At 42.6% G+C, this 27,464-nt stretch overlaps 1 protein-coding gene across 5 annotated transcripts; it reads right to left on the bottom strand.

The window, feature by feature from the left end:
• Nucleotides 1-9,017: 9,017 nt before the first annotated feature.
• LOC123743466 (grainyhead-like protein 1 homolog) lies at nucleotides 9,018-27,442 on the bottom strand. Of its 5 annotated transcripts, none has more exons than XM_045720737.1 (15): nucleotides 27,046-27,442; nucleotides 26,019-26,211; nucleotides 23,095-23,168; nucleotides 22,605-22,950; nucleotides 21,976-22,058; nucleotides 21,642-21,798; nucleotides 21,307-21,418; nucleotides 20,693-20,787; nucleotides 19,884-20,121; nucleotides 15,435-15,559; nucleotides 12,584-12,612; nucleotides 12,321-12,406; nucleotides 11,069-11,154; nucleotides 10,405-10,469; nucleotides 9,018-10,160 (listed from the first exon to the last, which is right to left on the bottom strand). In XM_045720737.1, the coding sequence occupies exons 2-15, from the start codon at nucleotides 26,082-26,084 to the stop codon at nucleotides 10,046-10,048; spliced, it is 1,677 nt and encodes a 558-aa protein (XP_045576693.1). In that variant the 5' UTR covers nucleotides 26,085-26,211; nucleotides 27,046-27,442; the 3' UTR covers nucleotides 9,018-10,045. The 5 variants fall into 5 exon arrangements, with proteins under 5 accessions (XP_045576693.1, XP_045576691.1, XP_045576692.1 ...); XM_045720735.1 differs by having other exon boundaries at nucleotides 26,019-26,259; nucleotides 27,050-27,442; XM_045720736.1 differs by having other exon boundaries at nucleotides 27,050-27,442.
• Nucleotides 27,443-27,464: the final 22 nt, after the last annotated feature.

Here is a 27,464-nt window from a genome sequence, read left to right as displayed (position 1 = left end):
TTGTCAATAATTTGGTCAGCAGTGAGCCCAGAGACAATGCAGAATGGGTGGGTGTGAGAAGAGAGAGGCTGCTGAGAGCTCTGGGCAACAGATGTGACATCCCTCAGGGACACTGAACAGTGGTGGGCTCACCAACCAAGGAGGAACTCCCACACACACACCACACACACAAACATGCACACAGGAAAATGAGCATCACTTCAGCGAGCCTCACTAACAGAGGGGAGTGTGTTGTGGTGGGTGGGGTTCTGGAATGTTGGTCACCCCACTCCCAAAAAAAGGGAGGGTTGACTGAAGCACTGAGATGTGACATGCTTGCTGTATTGCATACTGTCCATGCTCCCTCTCACCCCAAACTCCCTTAGTGGAAGTGTATGTGGGAGAAGAGTATGCTTCTCTGTTGACCCATGAGGCGAAATATCTCTTTGGTTCAGATTTTAACCACACCAAACAATTACACAGCACTCCAAGCATCCCACTGGGCACAGACGTCATTTCAACATCAAGTTTTGATTTACATTTGGTTGAGTTGTCAACTAATGCGAATTCAACGGGAAATCCACAAAACAATTCACCATGTCAGTGGATTTAGGTTAAAAGTTGGGTGAGAAGAATACTACATTTACTTAGGTTGATTGCTTTTTTCAAATCCAATCAGTTTCCACATTGATTCAGCGTCATCACATTGATTTTTGAAGTTTTTATGACCAGGTAACAATGTTGATTCAACCAGTTTTAGCCCAGTGGGATGTCTCTCACACCCTCACATGCGCTTTCGGTTAGCTGAGGCATGCAGGCAGGCAGCACTGTGACTGCCAGTTAGACCATGCAGCTAACAATTCACCAGTCAGGAGAGTTGGGCCCGAGCAGAGACCTACAAGGCCTTGCTAAAACACACTGGGATGAATGTAGCCCACGGCCCTGGGGTGGGGTGAAGAGAGGCCAGAGACTGGCTCAGATTACACAAGGAGAAGGGATGTGTCCCAATTGGCACATTATTCCCTGTGGGCCCTGGTCAAAAGTAGTGAACTAAACTAAATAGGGACCATTTGAGACTGCACACAGACAAGGCTACCTTGCTCACCTGTAGTTTGCCACTCTCAGCACATAGCCTAGGCCTACAGTCAGGAGGCCTACAGTCAGCATCCCGAGGCCTACAGTCAGCATCCTGGAGTTGCCTCTTCACTGTTGACGTTGAGACTGGTGTTTTGTGGGTACTATTTATTGAAGCTACCAGTTGAGGACTTGTGAGGTGTCTGTTTCTCAAACTAGACATTCTAATGTACTTGTCCTCTTGCTCAGTTGTGCACCAGGGCCTCCCACTCCTCTTTCTATTCTGGTTAGAGACAGTTTGCGCTGCCTAACAACAGACCTACAAGCCCTCAGTCCAACCTCTCTCAGCCTATTGCGAACAGTCTGAGCACTGATGGAGGGATTGTGCGTTCCTGGTGTAACTCGAGCAGTTGTTGTTGCCATCCTGTACCTGTCCCGCAGGTGTGATGTTCGGATGTACCGATCCTGTACAGGTGTTGTTACACATAGTCTGCCACTGCGAGGGCGATCAGCTGTCCGTCCTGTCTCCCTGTAGCGCTGTCTTAGGCGTCTCACAGTACGGACATTTCAATTTATTGCCCTGGCCACATCTGCAGTCCTCATGCCTCCTTGCAGCATGCCTAAGGCACGTTCACGCAGATGAGCAGGGACCTTGGGCATCTTTCTTTTGGTGTTTTTCAGAGTCAGTAGAATGGCCTCTGAAGTTTTCATAACTGTGACCTTAATTGCCTACTATCTGTATGCTGTTAGTGTCTTAATGAGCATTCCACAGGTGCATGTTCATTAATTGTTTATGGTTCATTGAACAAGCATGGGAAACAGTGTTTAAACCCTTTACAATGAAGATCTGTGAAGTTATTTGGATTTTGACAAATTATCTTTGAAAGACAGGGTCCAGAAAAAGGGACGTTTCTTTTTTTGCTGAGTTTATACACAGTACCAGTCAGTAGTTTGGATACACCTTCTCATTCAAGAGTTGTTCTTTATTTTTACTACTTTCTACATTGTAGAATGAAAATGAAGACATCAAAACGGTGAAATAACACATCATGTAGTAACCAAACAAGTGTTAAACAAATCCAAATATATTTAATATTCTTCAAAGTAGCTACCCTTTGCCTTGATGACAGCTTTGCACACTCTTGGCATTCTCTCAACCAGCTTCATCTGGAATGCTTTTCCAATAATATTGAAGGGCACTTGTTGGCTGCTTTTCCATCACTCTGTGCTCCAACTAATCCCAAACCATCTCAATTGGGTTGAGGTCAGGTGATCGTGGAGGCCAGGTCATCTGATGCAGCACTCCATCATTCTCCTTCTTGTTCAAATAGCCCTTATAAAGCCTGGAGGTGTGTTGGGTCATTGTCCTGTTAATAAACAAATGTTAGTCCCACTAAGCGCAAACCAGATGGGATCGCGTATCGTTGCAGAATGCTGTGGTGGCCATGCTGGTTAAGTGTGCCTTGATAAATAAATCACTGGCAGTGTCCCCAGCAAAGCACCCCCACACCATCACACCTCCTCCTCCATTCTTCATGGTGGGAACTACACTTGCGGAGATCATCCGTTCACCTACTTTGCGTCTCACAAAGACACAGAGGTTGGAACAAAAAATCTCAAATTTGGACCAAAGGATACATTTCCGTAAGTCTCTTCTTATTATTGGTGTCCTTTAGTAGTGGTTTCTTTGCAGCAATTCGACCATGAAGGCCTGATTCACGCAGTCTCCTGTGAACAGTTGATGTTGAGATGTGTCTGTTAATTGAACTCAGTGAAGCATTTATTTGGGCTGCAATCTGAGGTGCAGTTAACTCTAATGAACTTATCAAGAAACACGCGCAATGGACATTAGACCGGTGGACATCTGTCCTTTAGTCTGATGAGTCCAAATTTTAGATTTTTGGTTGCAACCGCCATGTCTTTGTGAGACACAGAGTAAGTGAATGGATGATCTCCGTATGTGTGGTTCCCACCATGAAGCATGGAGGAGGTGTGATGGTGCTTCGTTGGTGACACTGTCTGTGATTTATTTAGAATTCAAGGCACACTTAACAAGCACGGCTACCACAGCATTCTGCAGTGATATGCCATCCCATCTGGTTTGCACTTAGTGGGACATTCCAGGTGAAGCTGGTTGAGATAATGCAAGAGTGTGCAAAGCTGTCATCAAGGCAAAGGGTGGCTACTTTGAAGAATCTGAATTATAAAATATATTTTGATTTAACACTTTTTTGGTTACTACATGATTCCATATGTGTTATGTCATAGTTTTGATGTCTTCACTATTATTCTACAATGTAGAAGATAGTAAAAATAAAGAAAAACCCTTAAATGAGTGGGTGTGTCCATACTTTTGGCTGGTACTGTATATATATATATATCCATTGATTATTGAAGAATATAACTTATAAATGCCTCATGAGCTTAGTTTAACTCTCACACTCCATGAGAACCCAAAATATAAGCTTGTTTTACTCCAATGTTTGTAAACATTGTAAAATATAAACAAATACTGTATAGCCTCATTACATGGTTAAAACAATAATTGTTATATCGTGGATGGTCAGTCCTTGCATCCATAGTTCTGTCTATTAATCTGAGAGTGGTTCCATTTCTCCAGGCCCATCCCTCAGCTTTTTTTTTACCAAAACAGGCGGGGCGACCGTTTGGTTATCTGTGGATTTGCCCTTTAAACAGCTGCACATTATCAAGATATCAAAGTGTTACCAACAAAAAGGTCAACAATAGGCCTAATGCAAATGCAGCATATGGCATTAATTTTTCACACGTAAATAGCACTTTCAGTAGAGCTCAAAGCATTCCATGAGCGCAGCATTTATTTTCCAACTCGAATCAATGAGCCCAGTCAGTCCTCCATGACAACTGTCATGAAAATTCATGTATACTGAGAGAGACTTTGTAATTTCTTCAAATAATTATCTTTATTTAATATTAATTCATTATTGCAATAATGAAGCTGGTCGACCACACACTCGGGCAAGTGTGTTGCCGAGAGCTTAACTTTTACAGACAATGCAGAGTTCTTATATAGTAGATAAAGAAATGCTTAGTCATGGCTGGTTCTCTCCCTCCCATGCATATCGGGGGACACCACAAGCCATCCTGGGTTCATCCTGTGGTCATCTGCTCCTGGTGTTGTTTTAACCCCACCCCGGCTTAGTTTCCCAGATACCAGGATGATTAGAGGCAATAAGGGATTGTTCTACTCTTCCAGGCTATCTCTATCTCGGGTCACACACACCACATCTTATCTATGGAATCACAGCTGTAGGTTTTTTATCACCAAGTCATTAATCAATTGTCAGCTCAAGCTCCAGAGGCCCAACTCAGTCCCATAGACACAGATGAGAGTACTCATCAAAGCTATTCGATGCATAAACAGTATTATAACAATCTCCCACACAACAAAATCATAAACAACAGAGTAGGGCTGGCTAATAAGTCCTTAGTTTTGGGGTCATGCTCAGGTTAAACAATTTGGCTAATCTCTACTTCCATATTTTCAAGTCCTATTCTTGAAGATCAAGGGGTATAACATTTATTGAAATGACTGGAATTCTGATAGACTGGTTTTTAATGTAAAGATATAATTTAATTGTATTATTATATGTAGTAGAAAGCGATGGATTAGAAGAAGCCTATAAAACCAACCCATAAAGTAACATTTTACATCCATATATGGCCAGCTATGTAAACTTTAACATTGATTTATACTGCAATAGATGTCGTTCAATTGGTAACATACATTTTTGTCTTCTTCTAATGCCTCTTAAGGGGAAAGTAATCTAAAAGTAACGTAATGTAATCAGATTACGTGACTGAGTTTGGGTAATCCAAAAGTTACGTTACTGATACAAATTTTGGACAGGTAACTAGTAACTAACATTTAGAAAGTAACCTACCCAACCCTGCCTACAGTACATCCTGGTACTCAGGCTCATCATATGGCTAGCTGTACAATGGAATTCACACAATGGCTGTGAATTATACAACTGATATTTTTGTGATACAATAAACCAGGTGTACTCAACTACTATTTGAGAAGGTCCGGATAGATATTATTTATTGGCGTAGTAACAAACCCCCACCTCGCAACGCAGGTAAGCCCAAACTGTTAACACCCCTCTTGTTGGCGGAGAGAAAGTTTTGCAGTTTTAATGAGTCTTTCCTGCAATTCTACATATTTTGGCATGGGGTGGAGAGAAAATGTTGCCGTTTTAAAGCTATTTTCCTACAATTCTACACATTTTGCCATGTCAACCTTCTCAGTAACAGTTACAGAAACGTTTTACTTTGTCACAACGTCGACTGAAGGTGGCGCCTCTCCCCGTTCGGGCGGCGCTCGGCGGTCGTCGTCGCTGGCCTTCTATCTGCCACCGATCCTCTGTTCATTTTCTTTTGGTTAGGTCTAGTTTAGGTTTGTACCTGTATTGTGTTAGTTCATTAGTGGGGGGGGGTTATTTAGTCTTTCTGTTTAGGTTTGGGTTTGTGCGTGATTTTTTTCGTCAGGTTTGTTAGGCTGGGGTTAGGTGTTTTTCCCTCTGCCTGTGTGTTAGTAAGGCTGCGAGTTTTGGGCTGCACCCCTACTCTGTTTTTGGGCTCATTCCGTTTTTTTGTATTGTTGCCCTGCCTTACCTGTTTTTTGACAGTTGTGGATTGTGCCTATTAAACGTGTGTTCACGGACATTTATCTCCTGCGCCTGACTTCACCCCTCCTGCTTCCTTGAGTACCCCTGACATACTTGCTATAACTGTGATATGTTGTTGTTTATCTACCTTAGTTGAATGCACTGACTGTAAGTCACTCTGGATAAGAGTGTCTGCTAAATGACGAAAATGTAAATGTATAAATCAAAATGAACATATCAAAATGAACTGCAAAGAACACTGGGTATTATTATTGGCCTTATGTCGAGGGGAGCTCATTAGAATAATACTCAGCATTTGTATTTGTATTTATTATGGTTCCCAATTAGCTGCTGCCAAAGCAGAAGTTACTCTTCCTGGGGTCCAGCAAAATTAAGGCAGTTTATACAATATTAAAAATTACAATACATTCACAGATTTCACAACACACTGCGTGCCCTCAGGCCCCTACTCCACCCTTACCACATATCTACAGTACTAAATCCGTGTGTGTGTGTGTGTGTATGTGTGTGTATGCATGTGTGTGTGTGTGTATGCATGTGTCTGTGCCAATGTTTGTGTTGCTTCACAGTCCACGCTGTTCCATAAGGTGTTTTTTTAATCTGTTTTCTAAATCTAGTTTTACTGCTGGCATGAGTTACTTGATGTGGAATAGAGTTCCATGTAGTCATGGCTCTATGTAGTACTGTGTGCCTCCCATAGTCTGTTCTGGATTTGGGGACTGTGAAGAGACCTCTTGTGGCATGTCTTGTGGGGTATGCATGGGTGTCCAAGCTGTGTGCCAGTAGTTTAGACAGACAGCTCGGTGCATTCAACATGTCAATACTTCTCATAAATAAAAGTAACGATGAAGTCATTCTCTCCTCCACTTTCAGCTAGGAGAGTTTGACATACATATTATTAATATTAGCTCTCTGTGTACATCCAATTGCCAGCCGTGCTGCCCTGGTCTGAGCCAATTGCAATTTTTAAAAGTCCTTTATTTTGGCATCTGACCACACGACTGAACAGTAGTCAAGGTGCAACAAAACTAGGGCCTGTAGGACCTGCCTTGTTGATAGACAGACTTCTCCCCATCTTAGCTACTACTGCATCAATATGTTTTGACCATGACAGTTTACAATCTAGGGTTACTCCAAGCAGTTTAGTCATCTCAACTTGCTCAATTTCCACATTATTTATTACAAGATTTAGTTGAGGTTTAGGGTTTAGTGAGTGTTTTGTTCTAAATTCAATGCTTTTAGTTTTAGAAATATTTAGGGCTAACTTATTCCTTGCCACCTACTCTGAAACTAACTGCAGCTCTTTGTTGAGTGTTGCAGTCATTTCAGTCATTGTAGTAGCTGACGTGTATAGTGTTGAGTCATCCGCATACATAGACACTCTGGCTTTACTCAAAGTTAGCGGCATGTCGTTAGTAAAGATTTTAAAAAGCAAGGTGCCTAAACAGTTACCCTGGGGAATTCCTGATTCTACCTGGATTATGTTTGATAGACTTCCATTTAATAACACCCTCTGTGTTCTGTTAGACAAGTAACTCTTTATCCAAATTATAGCAGGGGGTGTAAAGCCATAGCACATACGTTTTTCCAGCAGCAGACTGATCGATAATGTCAAAAGCTGCACTGAAGTTTAACAAGACAGCCCCCACAATCATTTTACCATCAATTTCTCTCAGCCAATCATCAGTCATTTGTTTAAGTGCTGTGCATGTTGAGTGTCCTTCCCTATAAGCGTGCTGAAATTCTGTTTTCAATTTGTTTACTGTGAAATGGCATTGTATCTGGTCAAACACAATTTTTTCCACAAGTTTGCTAAGGGTTGGTAACAGGCTGATTGGTCGGCTATTTGAGCCAGTAAAGGGGGCTTTACTATTCTTGGGTAGTGGAATGACTTTAGCTTCTCTCCAGGCCTGAGGGCACACCGCACTCTAGTAGGCTTAAATTAAAGATGTAGCAAATAGGAGAGGCAATATCGTCTGCTATTATCCTCAGTAATTTTCCATCCAGATTGTCAGACCCCGGTGGCTTGTCATTGTTGATAGACAACAATAATTTTTTCACCTCTTCCACACTGACTTTACGGAATTCAAAAGTACAATTCTTGTCTTTCATAATTTGGTCCGATATACATGGATGTGTAGCGTCAGCGTTTGTTGCTGGCATGTCATCCCTAAATTTGCTTATCTTGCCAATGACAAAGTAATTAAAGTAGTTTGCAATATCAGTGGGCTTTGTGATGAATGAGCCATCTGATTCAATGAATGAAGGAGCCGAGTTGGCTTTTTCCCCCAAAATGTCATTTAAGGTGCCCCATTGAATTGCAATTGTCCATTTTTACATGTACAATTATATTTCATTAATTTATAAGATGCTCTAATCACACCATAGTGCCATCAGACTTCTGATACCAATGCAGGGTGAGAGGGGTCCACAAAATTGAACCGCTATAAAAAAAATGGTATTGAAAAATACAAATTACAGCTCTCAGAAGTATCTTGTTACAAAATACATTGGACTGTAGTTCAACCCAGTGTAATACAAATGACAGAATACTCAGAAGTAATTGAAATACTGCCCATCTCTGCTGACAAGTTAGTAAAAGCTCTCTAAGGTCAGACAGTCAGTGAATGACATAAGAGGAAAACTGCCCATGCACTGACAATTTTCAAGGCACCGTGTGCCTTCTACTATTACAACTCTCAACATCAGTAAGTTAAAAGCAAGACTGATTTCCCAAAAAGAAATAATATAACAAAAATATATGGTGGTCTATATTGACACTGTTCCGGGTCGAGATCCGCCTGTTAAGTATGGTTGCAATAGACTTTGTCTGTGCAAAAATTATTACACAACCATTCCGATGTGTCTCTACAGCACTTTTGTAATTATTTTTGTTTTCCGAATATCTCTCTGTTGTATCACAACCATTGTGCCAAAAGTGTACAACTTAATGTGTACGGGCCTAGGTGTTTTTGAAACAAGTAGCATGGGACAGCCTGACTGCATGATGTTCAGGATAGGACTAAAAGAGCTGTGAGAAAGATGGCTCTCAGACTCTATATTATTTTTCTAACTCAATCTAAAGGGCTATAAAACACAGTTTCTGATGTGGTTCTATTTATATAAAACTCAACTTGCATCCCAAATGGTACCATATTCCCAATATAGTGCACTACTTTTGACCAGAGCCTAATCACCAAATCTGCACATTCTCTGCTTCATGCCTCGTTGATGCAGTTGAGCTAAGTTCCCTTACAAAAACACAATGTGCAAAGAAATACTTAGTCTGAAGAATGACTTTAACACATTTAATAACCACTGTAGGTAAGCATCTGCTAACAGGACTGATTTCAAATCAGTTCTTGCATGACAGACAAGGTTTTGAAACACTAACACACACTTCCTGACCCCCACCCCCATTTCCTGTTGCCAAGAAATATTCACATTGTGTCATCGCATATGGAGCTGACACCTATATATCTAGAGTCAGATACACACACCACACTTAGCACAAAATGTAAATATAAATACATATATTATTGAATTCATATATTACTTTTTCATGATGTAAACATAAAAATAAAAAAATCACCTCCATGAATTCTGAAAAATAGTTATAAAAGTACATTCTCAGACAGAAATAGCCCTAACCGGTCACCGCATCATGTTAACAAGTTCATTTCCTAAAACTGACCACTGCATATCTTTGAAAATAATACATAATATGAACTTATATGAACACTGACATTCTAAACAACACTCTGCCATCTTGTCTGGAAAATAATTCATTCACAGCGACATATACTGTAAAGTAGTAGTACAAAAGGTCTAAATTTAAGCAAGGAAAATATAATTGGCCGTTACACAATATTGTTTCCAAATGTTCCTCAAAATTATTTATACTTTTAACATGGATACAGTGAATCAATCAGTCATATTTTAAGTGAAAATACAACAAAAATCTTGCCAGCGAACGAGGTAGCAATGTTGCACAACCAGAAAATGGCCTTGTAGTCACTGGTGCAGCAGAAAGGCAGAACTCATGAAAATATCTAGTTTTACTTGTAGAAGTATGTTACAGTTGTGTAAACAGGTGCCTAATCTTACTGTTCTGGGTCCCTACCCACGCCCTTGGAGCTCAACATGTGTCCCTCCTCCAAGGGCCTCACCCTGGAGGCACCAAACAGAAGCAAAAATGATAAAACAGGGAGGTCCAATAACCTGTACTGGTCCAATAAGAAATTGTTATTTTTGTTTTCCATTGCGAAACGTTTTGAAACGTTGCTGGCCCTAATGTATACACCCCTGTCCAGGCTCAGAGCTCAGATCTCGGTCAGTGTCAGCAGGACCTTTCCCCCCACCTCCTCCATGCGGATGTGGAAGGCATCCTCGTTGGAGTAATGCTTGATGATGTTGTCGTCCATATGAACTAGGATCCTACAGACAAGAGAGTAGAAGTGATTTCCTTATTTTCAAAGTGGAGTTTACTCTATAAACATGTTCTAGATTATTTACTTTCCACGCGTCCCAAATGGCACCATATTCCCTATGTAGTGCACTACTTCTGACCAGAGCCTTATGGCCCCGGTCAAAAGTAGTGCACTATATAGGGAATAGGGTGCCATTTGGGACAGACTTCATTTCCAGTGACCTAGATCATGAGCAGTGACACCGGTCTTACCCTTTTTTGCACCTCTTGTAGACTTTCCCCATTTTTCCAAGCGGCAGCTCATATTTATCAGATACCTAGAGATGTGATGAAAAACAGGGGCAACCCCCTATGAGAACTGGGCGCGAACAGTCAGTCAATACAATACATTCCACTGAACGCCTGTGTGCCTTCTCTGACGAGTGACTGCTTCCTGACAGACACAAACAGGAAACAAACCTATCTGACTGTGACACGGTGGTTTGAACCCCAAATAGCACCTTATATACTATACAGTGCACTACTTTTGACCAGAACCCAATGGACTCAAAAGTAGTTCACTATAAAGGGAATAGGGTGTCATTTAGGACGCATGCAGGGTGGCACATTTCACACAAATAGCTATGTCTGCTTGCTATGTATTTAAACCGATGGGGGAAAAAAACAAGGTCACTTATATCGCACACACTCAAAACATACAACACTTATCAGACAAAGGGAAGTATTAAATTCCCACTCCAGCTATTTTTGAACTTTGCCTGTTGAGAAATGATATCCCTGGTATAAATACAGTAATGTCAAATAAGACGTTCTGAGCTAAATAGATTCATTTCAGACTCATCTACGAAAATCGAGGACTTCTGAAAATACTTCTGCAAAAACAAAGGTTCTATGGAACCCAACAACATCTGCTCACAGCCTCCAGTAGTCCTGCCAGAGTGGGCGTCCTCAGCATTAGAGCATCAAACACCTCCTCTGTCTCCTTACGGACGTAGAGCAGCACTAGAGGAACACAGAGAGAGACGAAACCAAAAGTCAGATACCACACCAAAAGATTGCCTACCACACCAACCCCCACAGTGTGAGGGAGAGATACAGTCAGATACTACACCAACCCCCACAGTGTGAGGGAGAGGTACATTCAAATTCCACACCAACCCAGTCAGATACTACCACACCACACCAACCCTCAGTGTGAGGGAGAGTTTCCATAAGCAAATGGAGGTAGGAATACACACAAAGTATGTTTTTAGACATGGGTGTGAGACAGTTTCAAACATTAAAATACTGTGTGGGTTTCTCACTCAGTCAAGTCACTGAGATCTTAGCAACTACTACAGCATTGCCCTAATATCCTGCTGGGTGACATTTCCATGGTTGTGGTGTGTATTCATGCTGAAAGAACTGCCACTCTCACCCCCCATAAAGATAGTGAAACTACGTTTACATGGACTGTCTATGAAATGGCACCCTATTCCCTATATAGTGCACTACTTTTGACCATAGCCCAGGATAGGGGGCCATTTTGGACACCCCTTTGTTACACTGAGAGCAGGCTGGACCATAATTGCACTTTGCTCCTTTCTTGCTGGCGTCTTGGGAATTGGCTATGAGCCTGGTCAGCAATAGACTAGTCTGACAGAGACCGCACCAAACAGTAAACAGCCCCTAATCGTTCTCAGAACCTTTCCCCCGCCACACACGTGAGTGGGAAAAAAAGCTATCCCCTTTGGACTACATGTCAGGAAAATGATCACGTTCCACTTGGAAAACCAGTTGAGTGTGTTTGTGTGTGTTGTGTTTTGTTTTGTTCATCCAGAGAGTGGGGGGGGGTGGAAGCCACGTGGCCTGTGTTTACATGAATTCAGTAAGCTGAACTAGGTGGGAGCAGCCTGAACAACAGCAGCCAGAGCAACAAACACAACTAGAGTGCAGACAGCCAAGCCAGAAAGCATTTCTCCCTCTCTCTCACGCTATTTTTAATTCTCTTTCCCTCGCTCATTCTCTCTATTTTGCTCCCGCGTTCTATAATTCTCTCTCTCTCCGGTTTATGCCTTCTCTTTACGGTCTCTAAACGGTCTCTTTTTCACTCTGTCTGTCTGTCTGTCTGTCTGTCTGTCTGTCTGTCTGTCTGTCTGTCTGTCCGTCCGTCTGTCTATTTGATGTACCCTTTTCTGGCTCCTCCCTCCTGGCTCTCTTGTGAGTGGCAGAGTCAAATTCCTCATCATAGTGGAGCAGTCTCTTCTGCCCCAAGCTGCAGAAAAACAAACAATACATGTATGACTATCATGAGTATGGATGAGTACGGAAAATGCAGTTAATCACTTATTATGGGTATGCAGCATTTCCAATCATTTTATTTTTACATTTATAGCATCTATTCATGTTACCTGATATTACAAGTCTTGTCTAAAAGAAGAACAGTACTCACCCATCCTCACCATCATCTGATAGGCATGCCTGATAAAGGATAAAGAGCAAGATTATATACCCAATATCCGTATCTATACTGATATCTATGCAAATAACGATTTCTAAAAAGCAGTGGTAGAAAAAGCACCCATACTTGAGTAAGAGTAAAAATACCTTTAATAGAAAATGACTGAAGTAAAAGTGAGTCACCCAGTAAAATACTACTTGAGTAAGTCTAAAAGTATTTGGTTTTAAATGTACTCAAGTATCAAAAGTAAATGTAATTGCTAAAATATACTTAAGTATCAAAAGTAAAAGTCTAAATAATTTACAATCCCTTATATTAAGCAAACCAAACAGCACCATTTTCTTGTTTTTCTTATTTTTGGATAGCCAATGGCACACTCCAACACTGAGACATACTTTAATAACAAAGCATGTATGTTTAGCGTGTCCTCCAGATCAGAGGCAGTAGGGATGACCAGGGATGTTCTTTTGTGTGTGAATTGCACCATTTTCCTTTCCTGCTACGCATTCAAAAAGTAATGAGTACTTTTGGGTGTCCGGGGGAAAAAAGTACATTATTTTCTTGAGGAATGTAGTGAAGTAAATGTAGTCAAGAATATAAACAGTAAAGTAAGGTATAGATACCCCAAAAACGACTTAATTAGTACTTTAAAGTATTTTTACTTAAGTACTTTACACCACTGCTAATAAGTATAACATGCAAATGACCCAGAGCATAGTCTTTGTTCATGTTTAGGATCGTTAGTCCTCTAGTTGTTTACAGGGACAGCCACCTTGAGGGGGAAACCCGAGCCCCTACAGGACAATAACAAGGACATCATGTGATGTCACATCTCCAGAATGTTCTTTACCTGGGCTATTTGTTCAGCTGCTATTGTTTCAAGCCAACTACACTGAAACTCTCCAGTCAGTGTAGCACAAGCACCCCTTGAGGACTGCCGTCTCTTAGCTGTGATAGTCCTTTTGTGTTCTTTATGTTGCACAACACACATTTTCTGAAAAGATGTCTCAAAAATGACATTTCCCCTGTCATGTATTTACATGTGATCTCACACAAATTTAAGTAAGTCTTGTTATATGAGCTTTACTCCTCTATTTCAGCTGATTATTGTATTTAAATGAACCAGCAGTATTGTATGCAACCAGGTGTATATTGTTTTTATAACTCATTTGTATTACAAATTATCCAGGAAAATGTTGCTCAGTCCTAGCAAAGGCTAAAAACAAAACGTCCCTAGAGACTATGGTAAGTTTGACGATATGCTGCAGTGTAACATGGGTAGGGTTGCATTCCAGTTTCTTTCCCAAAGTTCCCAGGTTTTTCCAGAAATCCCAGTTGGACGATTCCCTCCCTGCTTATTGCCTCGATTCCAGGAATCCTCCAACTGGTATTTCTAAAAAGTCCAGGAACTTTGGGAAAGTTACTAGAATTTTGAAACCCTAAATATGGGTAATATAAGATGATTTTCTTGGGGGTAGGGTAGATCAGCTTTAATACTTGAGATAGATTGTAGGTTCTATTAATTTAATTGTTTGCATGATTTCGAAACCCCTTTACTTATCACCTCACCCTACCATCCCTACCCTACTTGGAGTAAACTAATGGACAACCATACTTCTACTGCTACTTACAGTTATTTCGCTCACATCTAACGGTACCTGTAGTTAAATAACTATAAATATCGCCTCTTTCTTCAATTGCTGGATTTTTCACCCACACCGACCCTTCAATGTCCACAGATCAATCCATATTTCCTAGTATAATGCCATTTAGCTATTTCCTTTAGCAATGCATCCCTCCATTTTACTATGATGTCTAACGAGGGTTCTGAACTTCCCTATTTATAACATTTCTACTTAGTATATTGCCCTAAAAATAAATACTTTGATATTTCCCATTGACTGATTCTGGTTTTCAGATCCCCTAACATTACAGTTTGCAGGTCCACCTGAACCCTGATATTATGACATAACAACCATTCCTGGACCTGACTCCAAAAGCGAGCCACCAATGGACAGTACAAGAAAAAATGTTTCCTTGTGGTAGAGTCTGTACAAGGCTGACTGTTCAATGCCCCATATATTGAGCATTCTTTTTGTAGCAAGTATTTCATATAATAGTTAAAACGAGCGGATTGATGTGTCAATAGTTTTTTTATATGTCAGACCCTATGCCAACGTATTGGGACATCAAAAACCTGTTCCCAACTGACATGAAATGTATACAGTATCGCTGTCAAACCTTTTGACTTTAAGTGAACTTATACATTTTTTGATTTATACTAATCATTTTAAGCCATTTCTGATTTTTAATGGGAGGCAGACAGACTAATTCTTTAATTTCTTGTTGAAGTGATTGTCTCTTCCAATTTTGTGATAGAGTCGTGATGAGTTGGTTATAATTTCGTATTGAGCATACTCATCGGTACACTGTTATTAGTTGCTTGTGTGACATAATTTTACAATTTTTGTTTACAATGTCCTTCATAAATATTATATCCTTTTAGTAAACCCCCCCGCCCAAATGTGTTTTTCTTCTCTATCAGTATATTGGAGTTTAGCCATATTATTTGCTGTGATATTAGATCTGCCTTTTCTGGAGGATGAAATTGAAATTGTAGCCAACTCAGTATGACTTCATTTAAAAAGGAGGATACTTTAAACAGGGATCCACTGTAAGGTTTTAAGATGCAAAAAGCCCACTCTTAAACATAGGATGGGCCTCTCTTAGTACCTTTCTAGAAAACCAATTTGGATTTAGATACAATTTCTGGACAATGGAGGCTTTAAGAGAGCGGTTTAATGCTTTAATATTTTAACTTTACATGTAATGTAGGACTTACATGGTGGCGCAGGGTGCTGGGGAAGTAAACCTCAGGGATGAAGAGGACCGGCTGGGAGTCCATATCACTCATGGCTTTGAACGATGTTATGTCCACATGCTTCAGCTTCAGAGGGTCTTCCACACCTGCGATAGGACAGCAGGGGGAGGTAGATTGGTTAACATGGGAGCAGGGTGGGACAGCAGTCCCGCTCATCAAAATAGGGGCCCTCCGTCTGGGCGCTCCACCATCGGTTGTGAGAAGAGACCAATGGGACTGTTGCAAAGAACTGAGGCAGGTCTACTATTGTATGTCAACTCTAGAGACTGAGTTTCTTTACCCTTGACATGCTGTTTCCCTGGCTTGCTTTTTAGGGGTTAGTTGAGGACAGGATTTTGTGAATCACACAAAAATGTATTCGTTAAAAGCACTATATATTAATCTCGGTTAACCCAGAAATAAAGTCTTGCGTAATTGGTCAGATGTTCGATTAAGTTACATTTTACATTTTTGCCATTTAGCAGACGCTCTTATCCAGAGCGACTTACAGAGGTGAATGCATACATTTCATACATTTTTCCCCCCTTTTTTTTCTTACTGGTCCCCCGTGGGAATCGAACCCACAACCCTGGCGTTGCAAAAACCATGCTCTACCAACTGAGCCACACGGGTTCATATGTGTTGAGAAGAGATAGAATGAGGATCGGAAACGGACTGAAGAGCTCCACCCTCTCTCTTTGCAAGTCTATGGGCCAAATGTCCCCAACCCTTCCGAAATTCAAAAGAAGCTAACACCTGCGAAATCGTGATTTGTCCAAAGCACCGGAACTAAGAGCAGGGACACACATAAGATTGTCTACCGTTCACCAGCCGAGAGTAACTGCACCCCTGAACAGTGTCGGCAGTCAATCTCTTTTGTGTTCACATAGAAAAGACGTTTAAGTCGTCAGCCACAAAGCCTTGTTAAAATACTCCAAACCAAAAGGTGGCAGTAGCCTTGTTTGGCAATGCATGTCCGTGTGTGTTGCTTAGTTTATGGTGTAGATCCCAATGCTAGCTAGCTGAGCTAATGTTGCTATTTTGTAGAAAGCCCTTGATGATACTAGCCAGATAACTATCTAGAAAGATGACAAAGAAACAATTTAATCCACTTTCCATAATCCCATACTGCCAGCCCATAGCCAAATGTTTAGCCAGCTAGCTAACAATAGCATATTCGTTTGCTAGCACAACTTAGTTAGTTAGCTAGCTAAGGACACTGCACTAACTCGGCCGCTACCACAGGCAGCTGTTTCATGGAAACATAAACAGTATGACTTAATCATAATGTCAATACTAGCTACAGTGGTTAGCGAGCTTGGAGGAGGTATTTCATTTTGTGTGCATTGAATCTGTGCACTTAGCTACCATCCCATAGCCTGCATTGCATATAAAGTGTGACTGACTCATGACATTTAACCATGCATATATGGAGAAAATGCCCTCTTTTTGCCTTTTTGTTGTCACTTTTGTTGGGGTTCATGCTCTTTGATTGACTCAAAGTCAAGTTGTGATTCTCGTCAGTGGCAGGTTCGTCGCTAGCGGGTCGGCACGCAGCAGGTTAACGATTTTGTTCTAGCATGAGAAAGAATGGCCTCTCACTGTGATAAGTACCTATCGGCAGTGAGATTCTCGATGTGTTTCATTCTTTATGCTGCTCGTTATCTCACAAGCATCCTGTTGTATCAAGACAGATTTACGGTACCATTTATGTTTACGTTGTCTGTCCACGAGAGATTAAATATATATATATATATATATATATATATATATATATATATATATATATACACACTACATGACCAAACGTATGTGGATGCTCGTCGAACATCTGATTCCAAAATCATGGGCATTAATATGGAGTTGGTCGCCCCTTTGCTGCTATAACAGCCTCCACTATTCTAGGAAGACATTCCACTAGATGTTGGAACATTTCTGCAGGGACTTGCTTCCATTCAGCAACAAGCGCATTAGTGAGGTCGGGCACTGATGTTGGGCGATTACGCCTAAATCGCAGTCGGCGTTCCAATTCATCCCAAAGGTGCTCGATGGAGTTGAGGTCAGGGCGCTGTGCAGGCCAGTCAAGTTCTTCCACACTGATCTTGACAAACCATTTCTGTATGGACCTTGCTTTGTGCACTGGGGCATTGTCATGCTGAAACAGGAAAGGGCTTTCCCCAAACAAAGTTGGAAGCTCAAAATCGTCTAGAATGTCATTATATGCTGTAGCGTTAAGATTCCCTTCACTGGAACTAAGGGGCCTAGCCCGAACCATGAAAAACAGCCCCAGACCATTATTCCTCCTCCACCAAACTTTACATTTGGCACTATGCATCCGAGCAGGTAGAGCTGGGTGGTATACCGTATTTTACGATATACCGGTATTGATGCATGGACCGGTTTGGGTTTTTACTTTACCTTCTATAACGGCATTTGAATGTTTGTTAAATGTGATACGCTGTGTAACATCCATATATATAGTTTATTTTCTACTTGAGTCATCTATCTCCTCTCTCTCTCTCTCCATGCCACTTTCCACATAGACCTAGCCCCGCCCCCTGTCACTCAAGGAGCGCCTTTGTTGTTCCTCTAACATGAGACATTTATGGTCAATGCAGCACATGAAACAATATTGATGGCAACGATGGTGTTTTCAATTTTCTTCTTAATATAAATCTACTAGCTTGTTAGCCGCTAATGCTAATCGCAAGCTAGCTGATAAATGTACTGCGTCAGAGCAAACGTAACTAGCTATACAGCCTGATAATACCAGTGATGGTGTAGACCTACATCTGCATGTTTTTTTGTGCAACAGTATCTTCTACATCAAAGAGGAATACACAAAGCAAGAATGTTAACTACATGAAGTAGCTAAGAGAAAACATTAAATGAAGCCAAAGATTATAGGGTCCCCTAGGAAACACTGGTCAACACTTTGGTTCCTACCCTGTCACAATAACTCATCCCTGGCATTTTCATTTGTCATCATAAAACTGTATTTAAAGTCCTTACTAAAATATTCTAACTTTGGAATTTGAATAATAATTACATTTCCATGATTCTGACAGTTCACCCAAGTGTTTTGCTCTAAATCACAAGTCAAATCGCAATTGCAACATTAGGTTAAAAATAAGGCCTAGATTGTTTGCCCATATTGTGCAGCCCTACGTGGCAGTGTGGAAATGATCTCAAATGAGTGCAGGAAATGCAGAAATATATGGAAATGCAGAAAATGAGTTTGGGTGTAAGTTGAATTGAACAGATTCGTCCATCAAACTGCCAAATGGTGAAGTGTGATTCATCACTCCAGAGAACGTGTTTCCACTGCTCCAGAGTCCAAATGCGGCGAGCTTTACACCACTCCAGCCGACGCTTGGCATTGCACATGGTAATCTTAGGCTTGTGTGTGGCTGCTTGGTCATGGAAACTACTCCCTTCACAGAACAAGTCCTCAACTGGCAGCTTCATTAAATAGTACCCGCAAAACACCAGTCTCAACGTCAACAGTGAAGAGGCGACTCGGGGATGCTTGCCTTCAAGGCAGAGTTCCTCTGTCCAGTGTCCTTTTTCCCATCTTAATCTTTTCTTTTTATTGGCCAGTCTGAGATATGGCTTTTTCTTTTTAACTGTGCATAGAAGGCCAGCTACCCGGAGTCGCCTCTTTACTGTTGACGTTGATCCACGGTCTGGTTCCTCCGGCGACACAGAAGCGGGGGGATCAGCGGGCGGTGTGGGGGCTACGCCCCGAACCAGAGTCGCCGCCAAGTATAGATGCCCACCCGAACCCTCCCCTATAGGTTCAGGTTTGTGGCCGGGAGTCCGCACCTTTGGGGGGGGTACGGTCACGCCCTGACCTGAGAGAGACGGTTTATTTCTCTATTTTGTTAGGTCAGGGTGTGGGGTGGGCATTCTATGTTTTGTATTTCTTTGTGTTGGTCCGAGTATGGTTCCTAATCAGAGGCAGCTGTCTATCGTTGTCTCTGAATAGGAATCATACTTAGGCAGCCTTTTCCCACCTGTGTTTGGTGGGTAGTTATTTTCTGTTTTATATTCGTTACCTGACGGAACTGTTTGGCTTTTCGGTTTGTTTCTTTGTTATAGTGTTTCATTGTTTAATAAATATAATGAACACTTACCACGCAGCACTTTGGTCCCCTCTCTACGACAGCCGTAACATTTATTGCTTCTTTAATCAGAACAACAGTTCTCAGCTGTGCTAACATAATTGCGAAAGGGTTTTCTAATGATCAATTAGCCTTTTAAAATGATAAACTTGGATTAGCTAACACAAAATGTGCTTTTCTTTCAAAAACAAGAACATTTCTAAGTGACCCCAAACTTTTGAACGGTAGTATATATGTATGCGTGTGCGTGTGTGTGTGTGAGACTTAAAGACTGACTGATTGATTGTATCAGGTGTACTGTACTCACAGGCTGCGGTTGTCTCCTGTCCCCTTCCCTTCCTTTGAGTCTGCTTCCTCTCCTCGTCTCGGATTTTCCTCTCGGCACCTTTGTCACAGAACACCTTGATCTGGCAGTAGGCTCTGTGCACTAGCTTGTCACCATGGCCACCACAGCTGTAGGTGTCAATCTGGAGGTTGAGAGGAAGGCCCCGCACTCCCTTTTGAGGGGAGAAGTCTGTACTCAGACAGTTCACTGACACAAACACCTGATGGGGCAAAGATCAAGGTACATGAGGATTCAAATTCTTAAACTCTTTATTGTTCATCCAACTTACATTGGACAGAAAAGTCTATGGCATGAGGCTCACATACAACATTAAATAAAAGCACCAATAATGACATGAAAACATACACAGGTATAGTAGTAATAGACAGAATGTTTTACATGTAAATGAACAGTTCTGATGCACATTTATGGGTTTATTTCCATTGAGTATGACATTTCTTTCACGCTGGTAGAAAACCAAGGTATAAAATTGTAGTCTCTAGAAATTATAGTCTGGGTTATTTCAAAGTGTTGTGTATGATTGATTTACTTGTGTATGTCTCCCCCAGCTGGAGATTGTTTGTATCTACTTTATTTTTCTGACAAAACATAGACATACATTTTGCTCCAAATTCTGGTGTAGAGTGAAGTTGCCTCTAGACTAGAGTCTCTAGAGTCTGGATGCTGATCTTGGGTCAATTTGGCATTTTTTACACTATTGGTTCAGGTTAAGATTGGGGGAGATCAAGTGGAAACTACACCCCAGAGCCCAAAATATTTGCCTCTTTTACCCGTGGCTCGTCCTTAGTGTCCCATGTGAAAGAGATGGCATTGTAGGCGATCTCCTCAATACTGGCAATCGTATTGAAGCTCTCTTTGTAGTCAGCTGGGATGAACAAACAGGGAAGAGATACAGCAGGATGGTTTACACACAAACAATAATGTTTGTTTGACTGTTTTGTGACTGTTTTGGTTGTGTGTGTGTGTGTGTGTGTGTGTGTGTGTGTGTGTAAAGCAGCATCGTTCTTGTTTGGAACAATCGATTGACTGCATTTGACCTAACACAACAGCATGCAAACTTATAGTGAATTTAACAGTGAGGAAGAGGAACTGCGCTGCTTGAGCGACAGAGGGCGTGATGTGTGCAGAAAGCGGCCACAAGAGCAGAAAAAAACGTAGTAAATTATAAAAACAGACATTGCACACGGCTGAGATGCATTTCAAAATATTGCGTGCGATATGGATTTCTTGCGATATGAATATTGCACGTCAATACTGCGATTTCGATGTGAATTCAATGAATTGTGCAGCCCTAGTGTGAGTGAGAGTGTGTGCGTGCATGCATGCGGTTGTGTGTGCGTATGATTGCAGTGTGTGTATGAATGCGTGTGTGTAACCCCTTTACCAATATCAATGCAGCGCTGCTTGGCTGTGTGCTGTCTGCTGTGCCAGTATCTCCAGTGTTTGAGCTGGTCATCTGTGAACTTTTCCTCTCCAAACACCAGCATCACCACACTCTGAAATATTCCATCAGTAAGTCATTCCCAAAACATTCCCCAAACCTAGAGACACACTAGATACCTGTAGGATAGAAATAGATAAAGAGGTCGAGAAAGAGAGATGAGAGCGAGGGGAGAGAAAGACACAGAGAGGGAGGGAGGAGAGAAAGAGAGGGGGGAGAGAAAGACAGAAAGAGCGATAAGAATAGAAACAGAAGAGATACAATAGAGAAGCTCAGACCCGGAATGCTCCATTGAGGTGGGGTAGGACCGTGGGGTCCCCTAGCTCTCTCAGGGTGATGGGGTAGAACTGGCCCTTGTTCAGGTAACTCATCTGGCCACTGCCGCTCTTGGGCCGGATAGACTGGGGAGCCTCCAGCATGTACTCAAAGTGTTGACTGAGAGAGAGAATATTCTTTGTCATTATACATCCTGATGTCTGGTGACTATGAAAGCATTTTTGAAAACACACAAAGTTCAGTTCATTTATTCTGCCTTTAACATGAATGTGTAAAAGGAATGTGTCTCTCAATGTGTCTCTCAGTCTCTATCCCATGTTTGACTGAGTATGTTACCTTGCTGTCAAGCTGTAGTAAGGGTATCCACCTGGAGGGATGGAGGCCATACGTTGCTGGAGCTCCTCCGAGTGAGGGAAGACCTGTGGGTCACAACAAAACATTCCAGGGGAACATTAGCACCATAGACATAGGATGCGACCCAAATGGCACCCTATTCACTTGGCTTTATAGTGCACTATAGGGAATATGGTGCCATTTGGGTGACACCCATAATAATCTGTATAGGTGACCATTACATATTGTACTACAAGTGAATAGGCTGTTCCTCACAAGCCTGCTACTTTAACAGAGCGTGAGACGCTCTCATTCACTTCAATGGGGCGGCAGGTAGCCTAGTGGTTAGAGCGTTGGGCCAGTAACCGAAAGGTTGGTGGATCGAATCCCCGAGCTGATAAGGTAAAAATCTGTCATTCTGCCCCTGAACAAGGCAGTTAACCCACCGTTCCTAGGCCGTCATTGTAAATAAGAATTAGTTCTTAACTGACTTGCCTAGTTAAATAAAGGTTAAATTAAAAATGTTTTAAAAAAATGAAACCTGGGTGTAAGCAGTACAGCTCCACGAGAGGATTGCGCTGCTCAGTGTAAAATTATGCCCTGGTTCAATCTGGTTCTGTTAGAGGACCTACACAGTTAGAGGAGCTGCCCTTGTAGGGCTCTGTGTAGGTGGAATCGGGGGTGAGGCTCTTGGCTCTGGGGCTGTACTGGCTGTGGTTGAGCTGGTGACTGAAGGCCATTCCGTCGGACTGAGAGCTGTGGGGACCAGGGGGGAGGCCCAATGGGAAGGAGTGCAGGGCCAGGGTCCGCCCTGTGCTGATGGAGTAGGAGGGAGGCCTGGAGAGGCAGACTATGGAGTCTGAGGCTGGGTAGAGAGCCCGGATCTTATCCCCCTGGCTGGGTTGGCTGCTGCCCTTGGCCGCAGTGTTGCGAGGGACGGCCCTCAGGGGAGAGTCTTGGAGTGGCATCATGACGTTTCTGAGGAGATGATCAGAGTAACTGTCATCTCAGAAACCAACTTTCTTTACTTCAACACACTTTGTCTCGATTTACAGTAAATATAAAGTAAAGTATTCCAAGTCATAACTGGATAACAACATCATAACTAAGGATATTCATTACATTTTGTTTGGATCAGCATCGCCCAGGAGCACTTCTGTTTTGGGCTGTCCAGTCGTTCTCCTATCTCGTGGCACCTAGAAAAGTAATATAATATATATGATATATACTGCTCAAAAAAATAAAGGGAACACTTAAACAACACAATGTAACTCCAAGTCAATCACACTTCTGTGAAATCAAACTGTCCACTTAGGAAGCAACACTGATTGACAATACATTTCACATGCTGTTGTGCAAATGGAATAGACAACAGGTGGAAATTATAGGCAATTAGCAAGACACCCCCAATAAAGGAGTGGTTCTGCAGGTGGTGACCACAGACCAGTTCTCAGTTCCTATGCTTCCTGGCTGATGTTTTGGTCACTTTTGAATGCTGGCGGTGCTTTCACTCTAGTGGTAGCATGAGACGGAGTCTACAACCCACACAAGTGGCTCAGGTAGTGCAGCTCATCCAGGATGGCACATCAATGCAAGCTGTGGCAAGAAGGTTTGCTGTGTCTGTCAGCGTAGTGTCCAGAGCATGGAGGCGCTACCAGGAGACAGGCCAGTACATCGAGACGTGGAGGAGGCCGTAGGAGGGCAACAACCCAGCAGCAGGACCGCTACCTCCGCCTTTGTGCAAGGAGGAGCAGGAGGAGCACTGCCAGAGCCCTGCAAAATGACCTCCAGCAGGCCACAAATGTGCATGTGTCTGCTCAAACGGTCAGAAACAGACTCCATAACTGTGACCTTGGTATGAGGGCCCGACGTCCACAGGTGGGGGTTGTGCTTACAGCCCAACACCGTGCAGGACGTTTGGCATTTGCCAGAGAACACCAAGATTGGCAAATTCGCCACTGGCGCCCTGTGCGCTTCACAGATGAAAGCAGGTTCACACTGAGCACATGTGACAGACGTGACAGAGTCTGGAGACGCCGTGGAGAACGTTCTGCTGCCGGCAACATCCTCCAGCATGAACGGTTTGGCGGTGGGTCAGTCATGGTGTGGGGTGGCATTTCTTTGGGGGGCCGCACAGCCCTCCATGTGCTCGCCAGAGGTAGCCTGACTGCCATTAGGTACCGAGATGAGATCCTCAGACCCCTTGTGAGACCATATGCTGGTGCGGTTGGCCCTGGGTTCCTCCTAATGCAAGACAATGCTAGACCTCATGTGGCTGGAGTGTGTCAGCAGTTCCTGCAAGAGGAAGGCATTGATGCTATGGACTGGCCCGCCCGTTGCCCAGACCTGAATCCAATTGAGCACATCTGGGACATCATGTCTCGCTCCATCCACCAACGCCACGTTGCACCACAGACTGTCCAGGAGTTGGCAGATGCTTTAGTCCAGGTCTGGGAGGAGATCCCTCAGGAGACCATCTGCCACCTCATCAGGAGCATGCCCAGGCGTTGTTGGGAGGTCATACAGGCACGTGGAGGCCACACACACTACTGAGCCTCATTTTGACTTGTTTTAAGGACATTACATCAAAGTTGGATCAGCCTGTAGTGTGGTTTTCCACTTTAATTTTGAGTGTGACTCCAAATCCAGACCTCCATGGGTTGATAAATTGGATTTCCATTGATTATTTTTGTGTGATTTTGTTGTCAGCACATTCAACTATGTAAAGAAAAAAGTATTTAATAAGATTATTTCATTAATTCCGAGCTAGGATGTGTTATTTTAGTGTTCCTTTTATTTTTTTGAGCAGTGTATTTATGGCGGTGGAGGTACTTATAGAATCTTTATAGTAAAGTAGGTATATAGTAGTAGTAATATAAACTCAGCAAAAAAATAAACATCCTCTAACTGTCAACTGCATTTATTTTCAGCAAACTTAACGTGTAAATATTTGTATGAACATAAGATTCAACAACTGAGACATAAACTGAACAAGTCCCACAGACATGTGACTAACAGAAATGGAATAATGTGTCCCTAAACAAAGGGGGGGGGGGGGTCAGGATGAGCCTGCAGGAAGGGTACCACATGAGGGAGTCTTCCCTGTAACGCACAGCATTGAGATTGCCTGCAATGACAACAATCTCAGTCCGATGATGCTGTGACACACCGCTCCAGACCAAGACGGACCCTCCACCTCCAAATTGATCCCGCTCCAGAGAAGAGGCCTCGGTGTAACGCTCTTTCCTTCAACGATAAACGTGAATCCGACCGTCACCCCTGGTGAGATAAAACCCCAACTCGTGAAGAGCACTTTTTGCCAGTCCTATCTGGTCCAACGACGGTGGGTTTGTGCCCATAGGCGACGTTGTTGCCAGTGATGTCTGGTGAAGACCTGCCTTACAACAGGCCGACAAGCCCTCAGTCCAGCCTCTCTCAGCCTATTGCGGACAGTCTGAACACTGATGGAGGGATTGTGCGTTCCTGGTGTAACTCGGGCAGTTGTTGTTGCCATTCTGTGCCTGTCCCGCAGGTGTGATGTTTGGATGTACCGATCCTGTGCAGGTGTTGTTACACATGGTCTGCCACTGTGAGGACGATCAGCAGTCTGTCCTGTCTCCCTGTAGCGCTGTCTTAGGCGTCTCACAGTACGGACATTGCAATTTATTGCCCTGGCCACATCTGCAGTCCTTGCAGCATGCAGCATGCCTAAGGCACAGTCACGCAGATGAGCAGGGACCCTGGGCATCTTTCTTTTGGTGTTTTTCAGAGTCAGTAGAAAGTCCTCTTTAGTGTCCTAAGTTTTCATAACTGTGACCTTAATTGCCTACTGTCTGCATGCTGTTAGTGTCTTAACGAGCATTCCACAGGTTCATGTTCATTAATTGTTCATGGTTCATTGAACAAGTATGGGAAACAGTGTTTAAACCCTTTACAATTAAGATCTGTGAAGTTATTTGGATTTTTACGAATTATCCTTGAAAGACAGGGTCCTGAAAAAGGGACATTTCTTTTTTTGCTGAGCTTAGTAGGTATATATAAGGTACCTTGTAGTAGTCGTAGAGGAGGCCCAGAGCATTGGCACTGTCCTCATCTCCATTGATGCTCATCATGGCCTTGGAGGCGGCCGTCAGGGGGTTCTCCAGGAAGGCCCTCCATGCCTCGTCATCCTCCGTGAATGCTTGCCGCTGACCACCGCTGTACGACGGCTCATTCTGGAGCACCAGAACACCCCTTTTTCTGCACAGTGAGTGGGACAGTCCAACGTTTAGTTCAGAATCCCCCTTTCTGCAGTGGGACAGTCCAACTTTTAGTTTAGAACCCCCCTCCTTCTGCACAGTGGGACAGGTCAACATTTAGACCCAAATCTCCCTTTCTGCACAGTGGGACAGTCCAACATTAAGTTCAGAATACCCCTCTTTCAACAGTGAGACAGTCCAACATCTAAAGTTCAGAATCTCCCTTATTATGCCCAATAGCCATATTACACGGACAGAAGCAGTCCCATAGAGTGAGCAGCAGGTTTGTAAGTGCTACCTTCAAGCAGTAGCACTCTTGACAGATCTATTATCCTGTTCTACCAGCAAGACAGGTATTCAATTCGCTGTCTGTGTCATGGCAGTCTGACTAATCACTGATGTCTACGCTTAGGAGTAAATTAATGTAATCGTTTTGTTTAAATATAAGTTGTCAGGTACAGACGAGTGTGTCAGTATTTTGTACATTGTCTAAAGTTCAATACACAATCAAGTGCATTACCTAACTGCCATTCATTTAGATTTCTTTCGAAAGTTTTCCAAATGCAAAAAATATTAAATGAAACCCAGGTCAAAATATTTACAGGATCAGCATTAAACAATCTTAAATACATCTGTAAAAATATATTTTAAATATTACAAATTGTGACCCAGTAACTCACAATAGTTTACCTACGCTACCTGGATAGTTAGGCTATGGAAGTTCATCAACCGAATTGCGATAAAGTTATCATTCATACCCGTTATTGCACACCTGTAAACAGACGTATTCTGCTCATATTCACACACCCAACACAACTGGACCGTGGAAACCTACTTACTTGCTAAGCTCCTGTGTCATTTCGCTCTGCCGGACTGGACTTTCTAGTTAGAACGGTAAATCCGATCCGTTCACTATTTTAAAAAACACGAGATGCTGGTAGGTGAACGTATGTCAACCGTGTCTTCCAGAACTAGTTTATTCGGCTTTTCTCGATCTGTGAGCCGGAGTTTTACCTGCGATAGGTCACGCCATTGGCTTCCTGTGACAATGGGCGGGTTTCAGGTAAACGCACATAGGCCTAGGAAATAGATTGTGGAGGCTCACAAAAACCCGATACACACCAGTTTCGTAGAGAGGAAGTGCCTGAGACTTGGAACAAAGTATTCCAAAACCACACTAATGGCAGGTAACACCTACTACATGTCCATCACATTATAAACTGAAGTAACACGCACATTTGGAATAATAACAGC

This window comes from Salmo salar, chromosome ssa06 (assembly GCF_905237065.1).
Source record: "Salmo salar chromosome ssa06, Ssal_v3.1, whole genome shotgun sequence".
In the NCBI taxonomy this organism is placed as follows: domain Eukaryota; kingdom Metazoa; phylum Chordata; class Actinopteri; order Salmoniformes; family Salmonidae; genus Salmo; species Salmo salar.
This window is presented reverse-complemented; position numbering and strand designations above follow the sequence as displayed.

Excerpts from the sequence above, each read along its gene's own strand:
- LOC123743466 (XM_045720735.1), bottom strand. The coding sequence starts at position 27,069 with ATGACACAGGAGCTTAGCAA. Across the intron at positions 21,799-21,975 it reads TACTACAGCTTGACAGCAAG|TCAACACTTTGAGTACATGC; the intron begins GTAACATACTCA and ends TCTCTCTCTCAG. Across the intron at positions 20,788-21,306 it reads GCAGCGCTGCATTGATATTG|CTGACTACAAAGAGAGCTTC; the intron begins GTAAAGGGGTTA and ends TGTTCATCCCAG.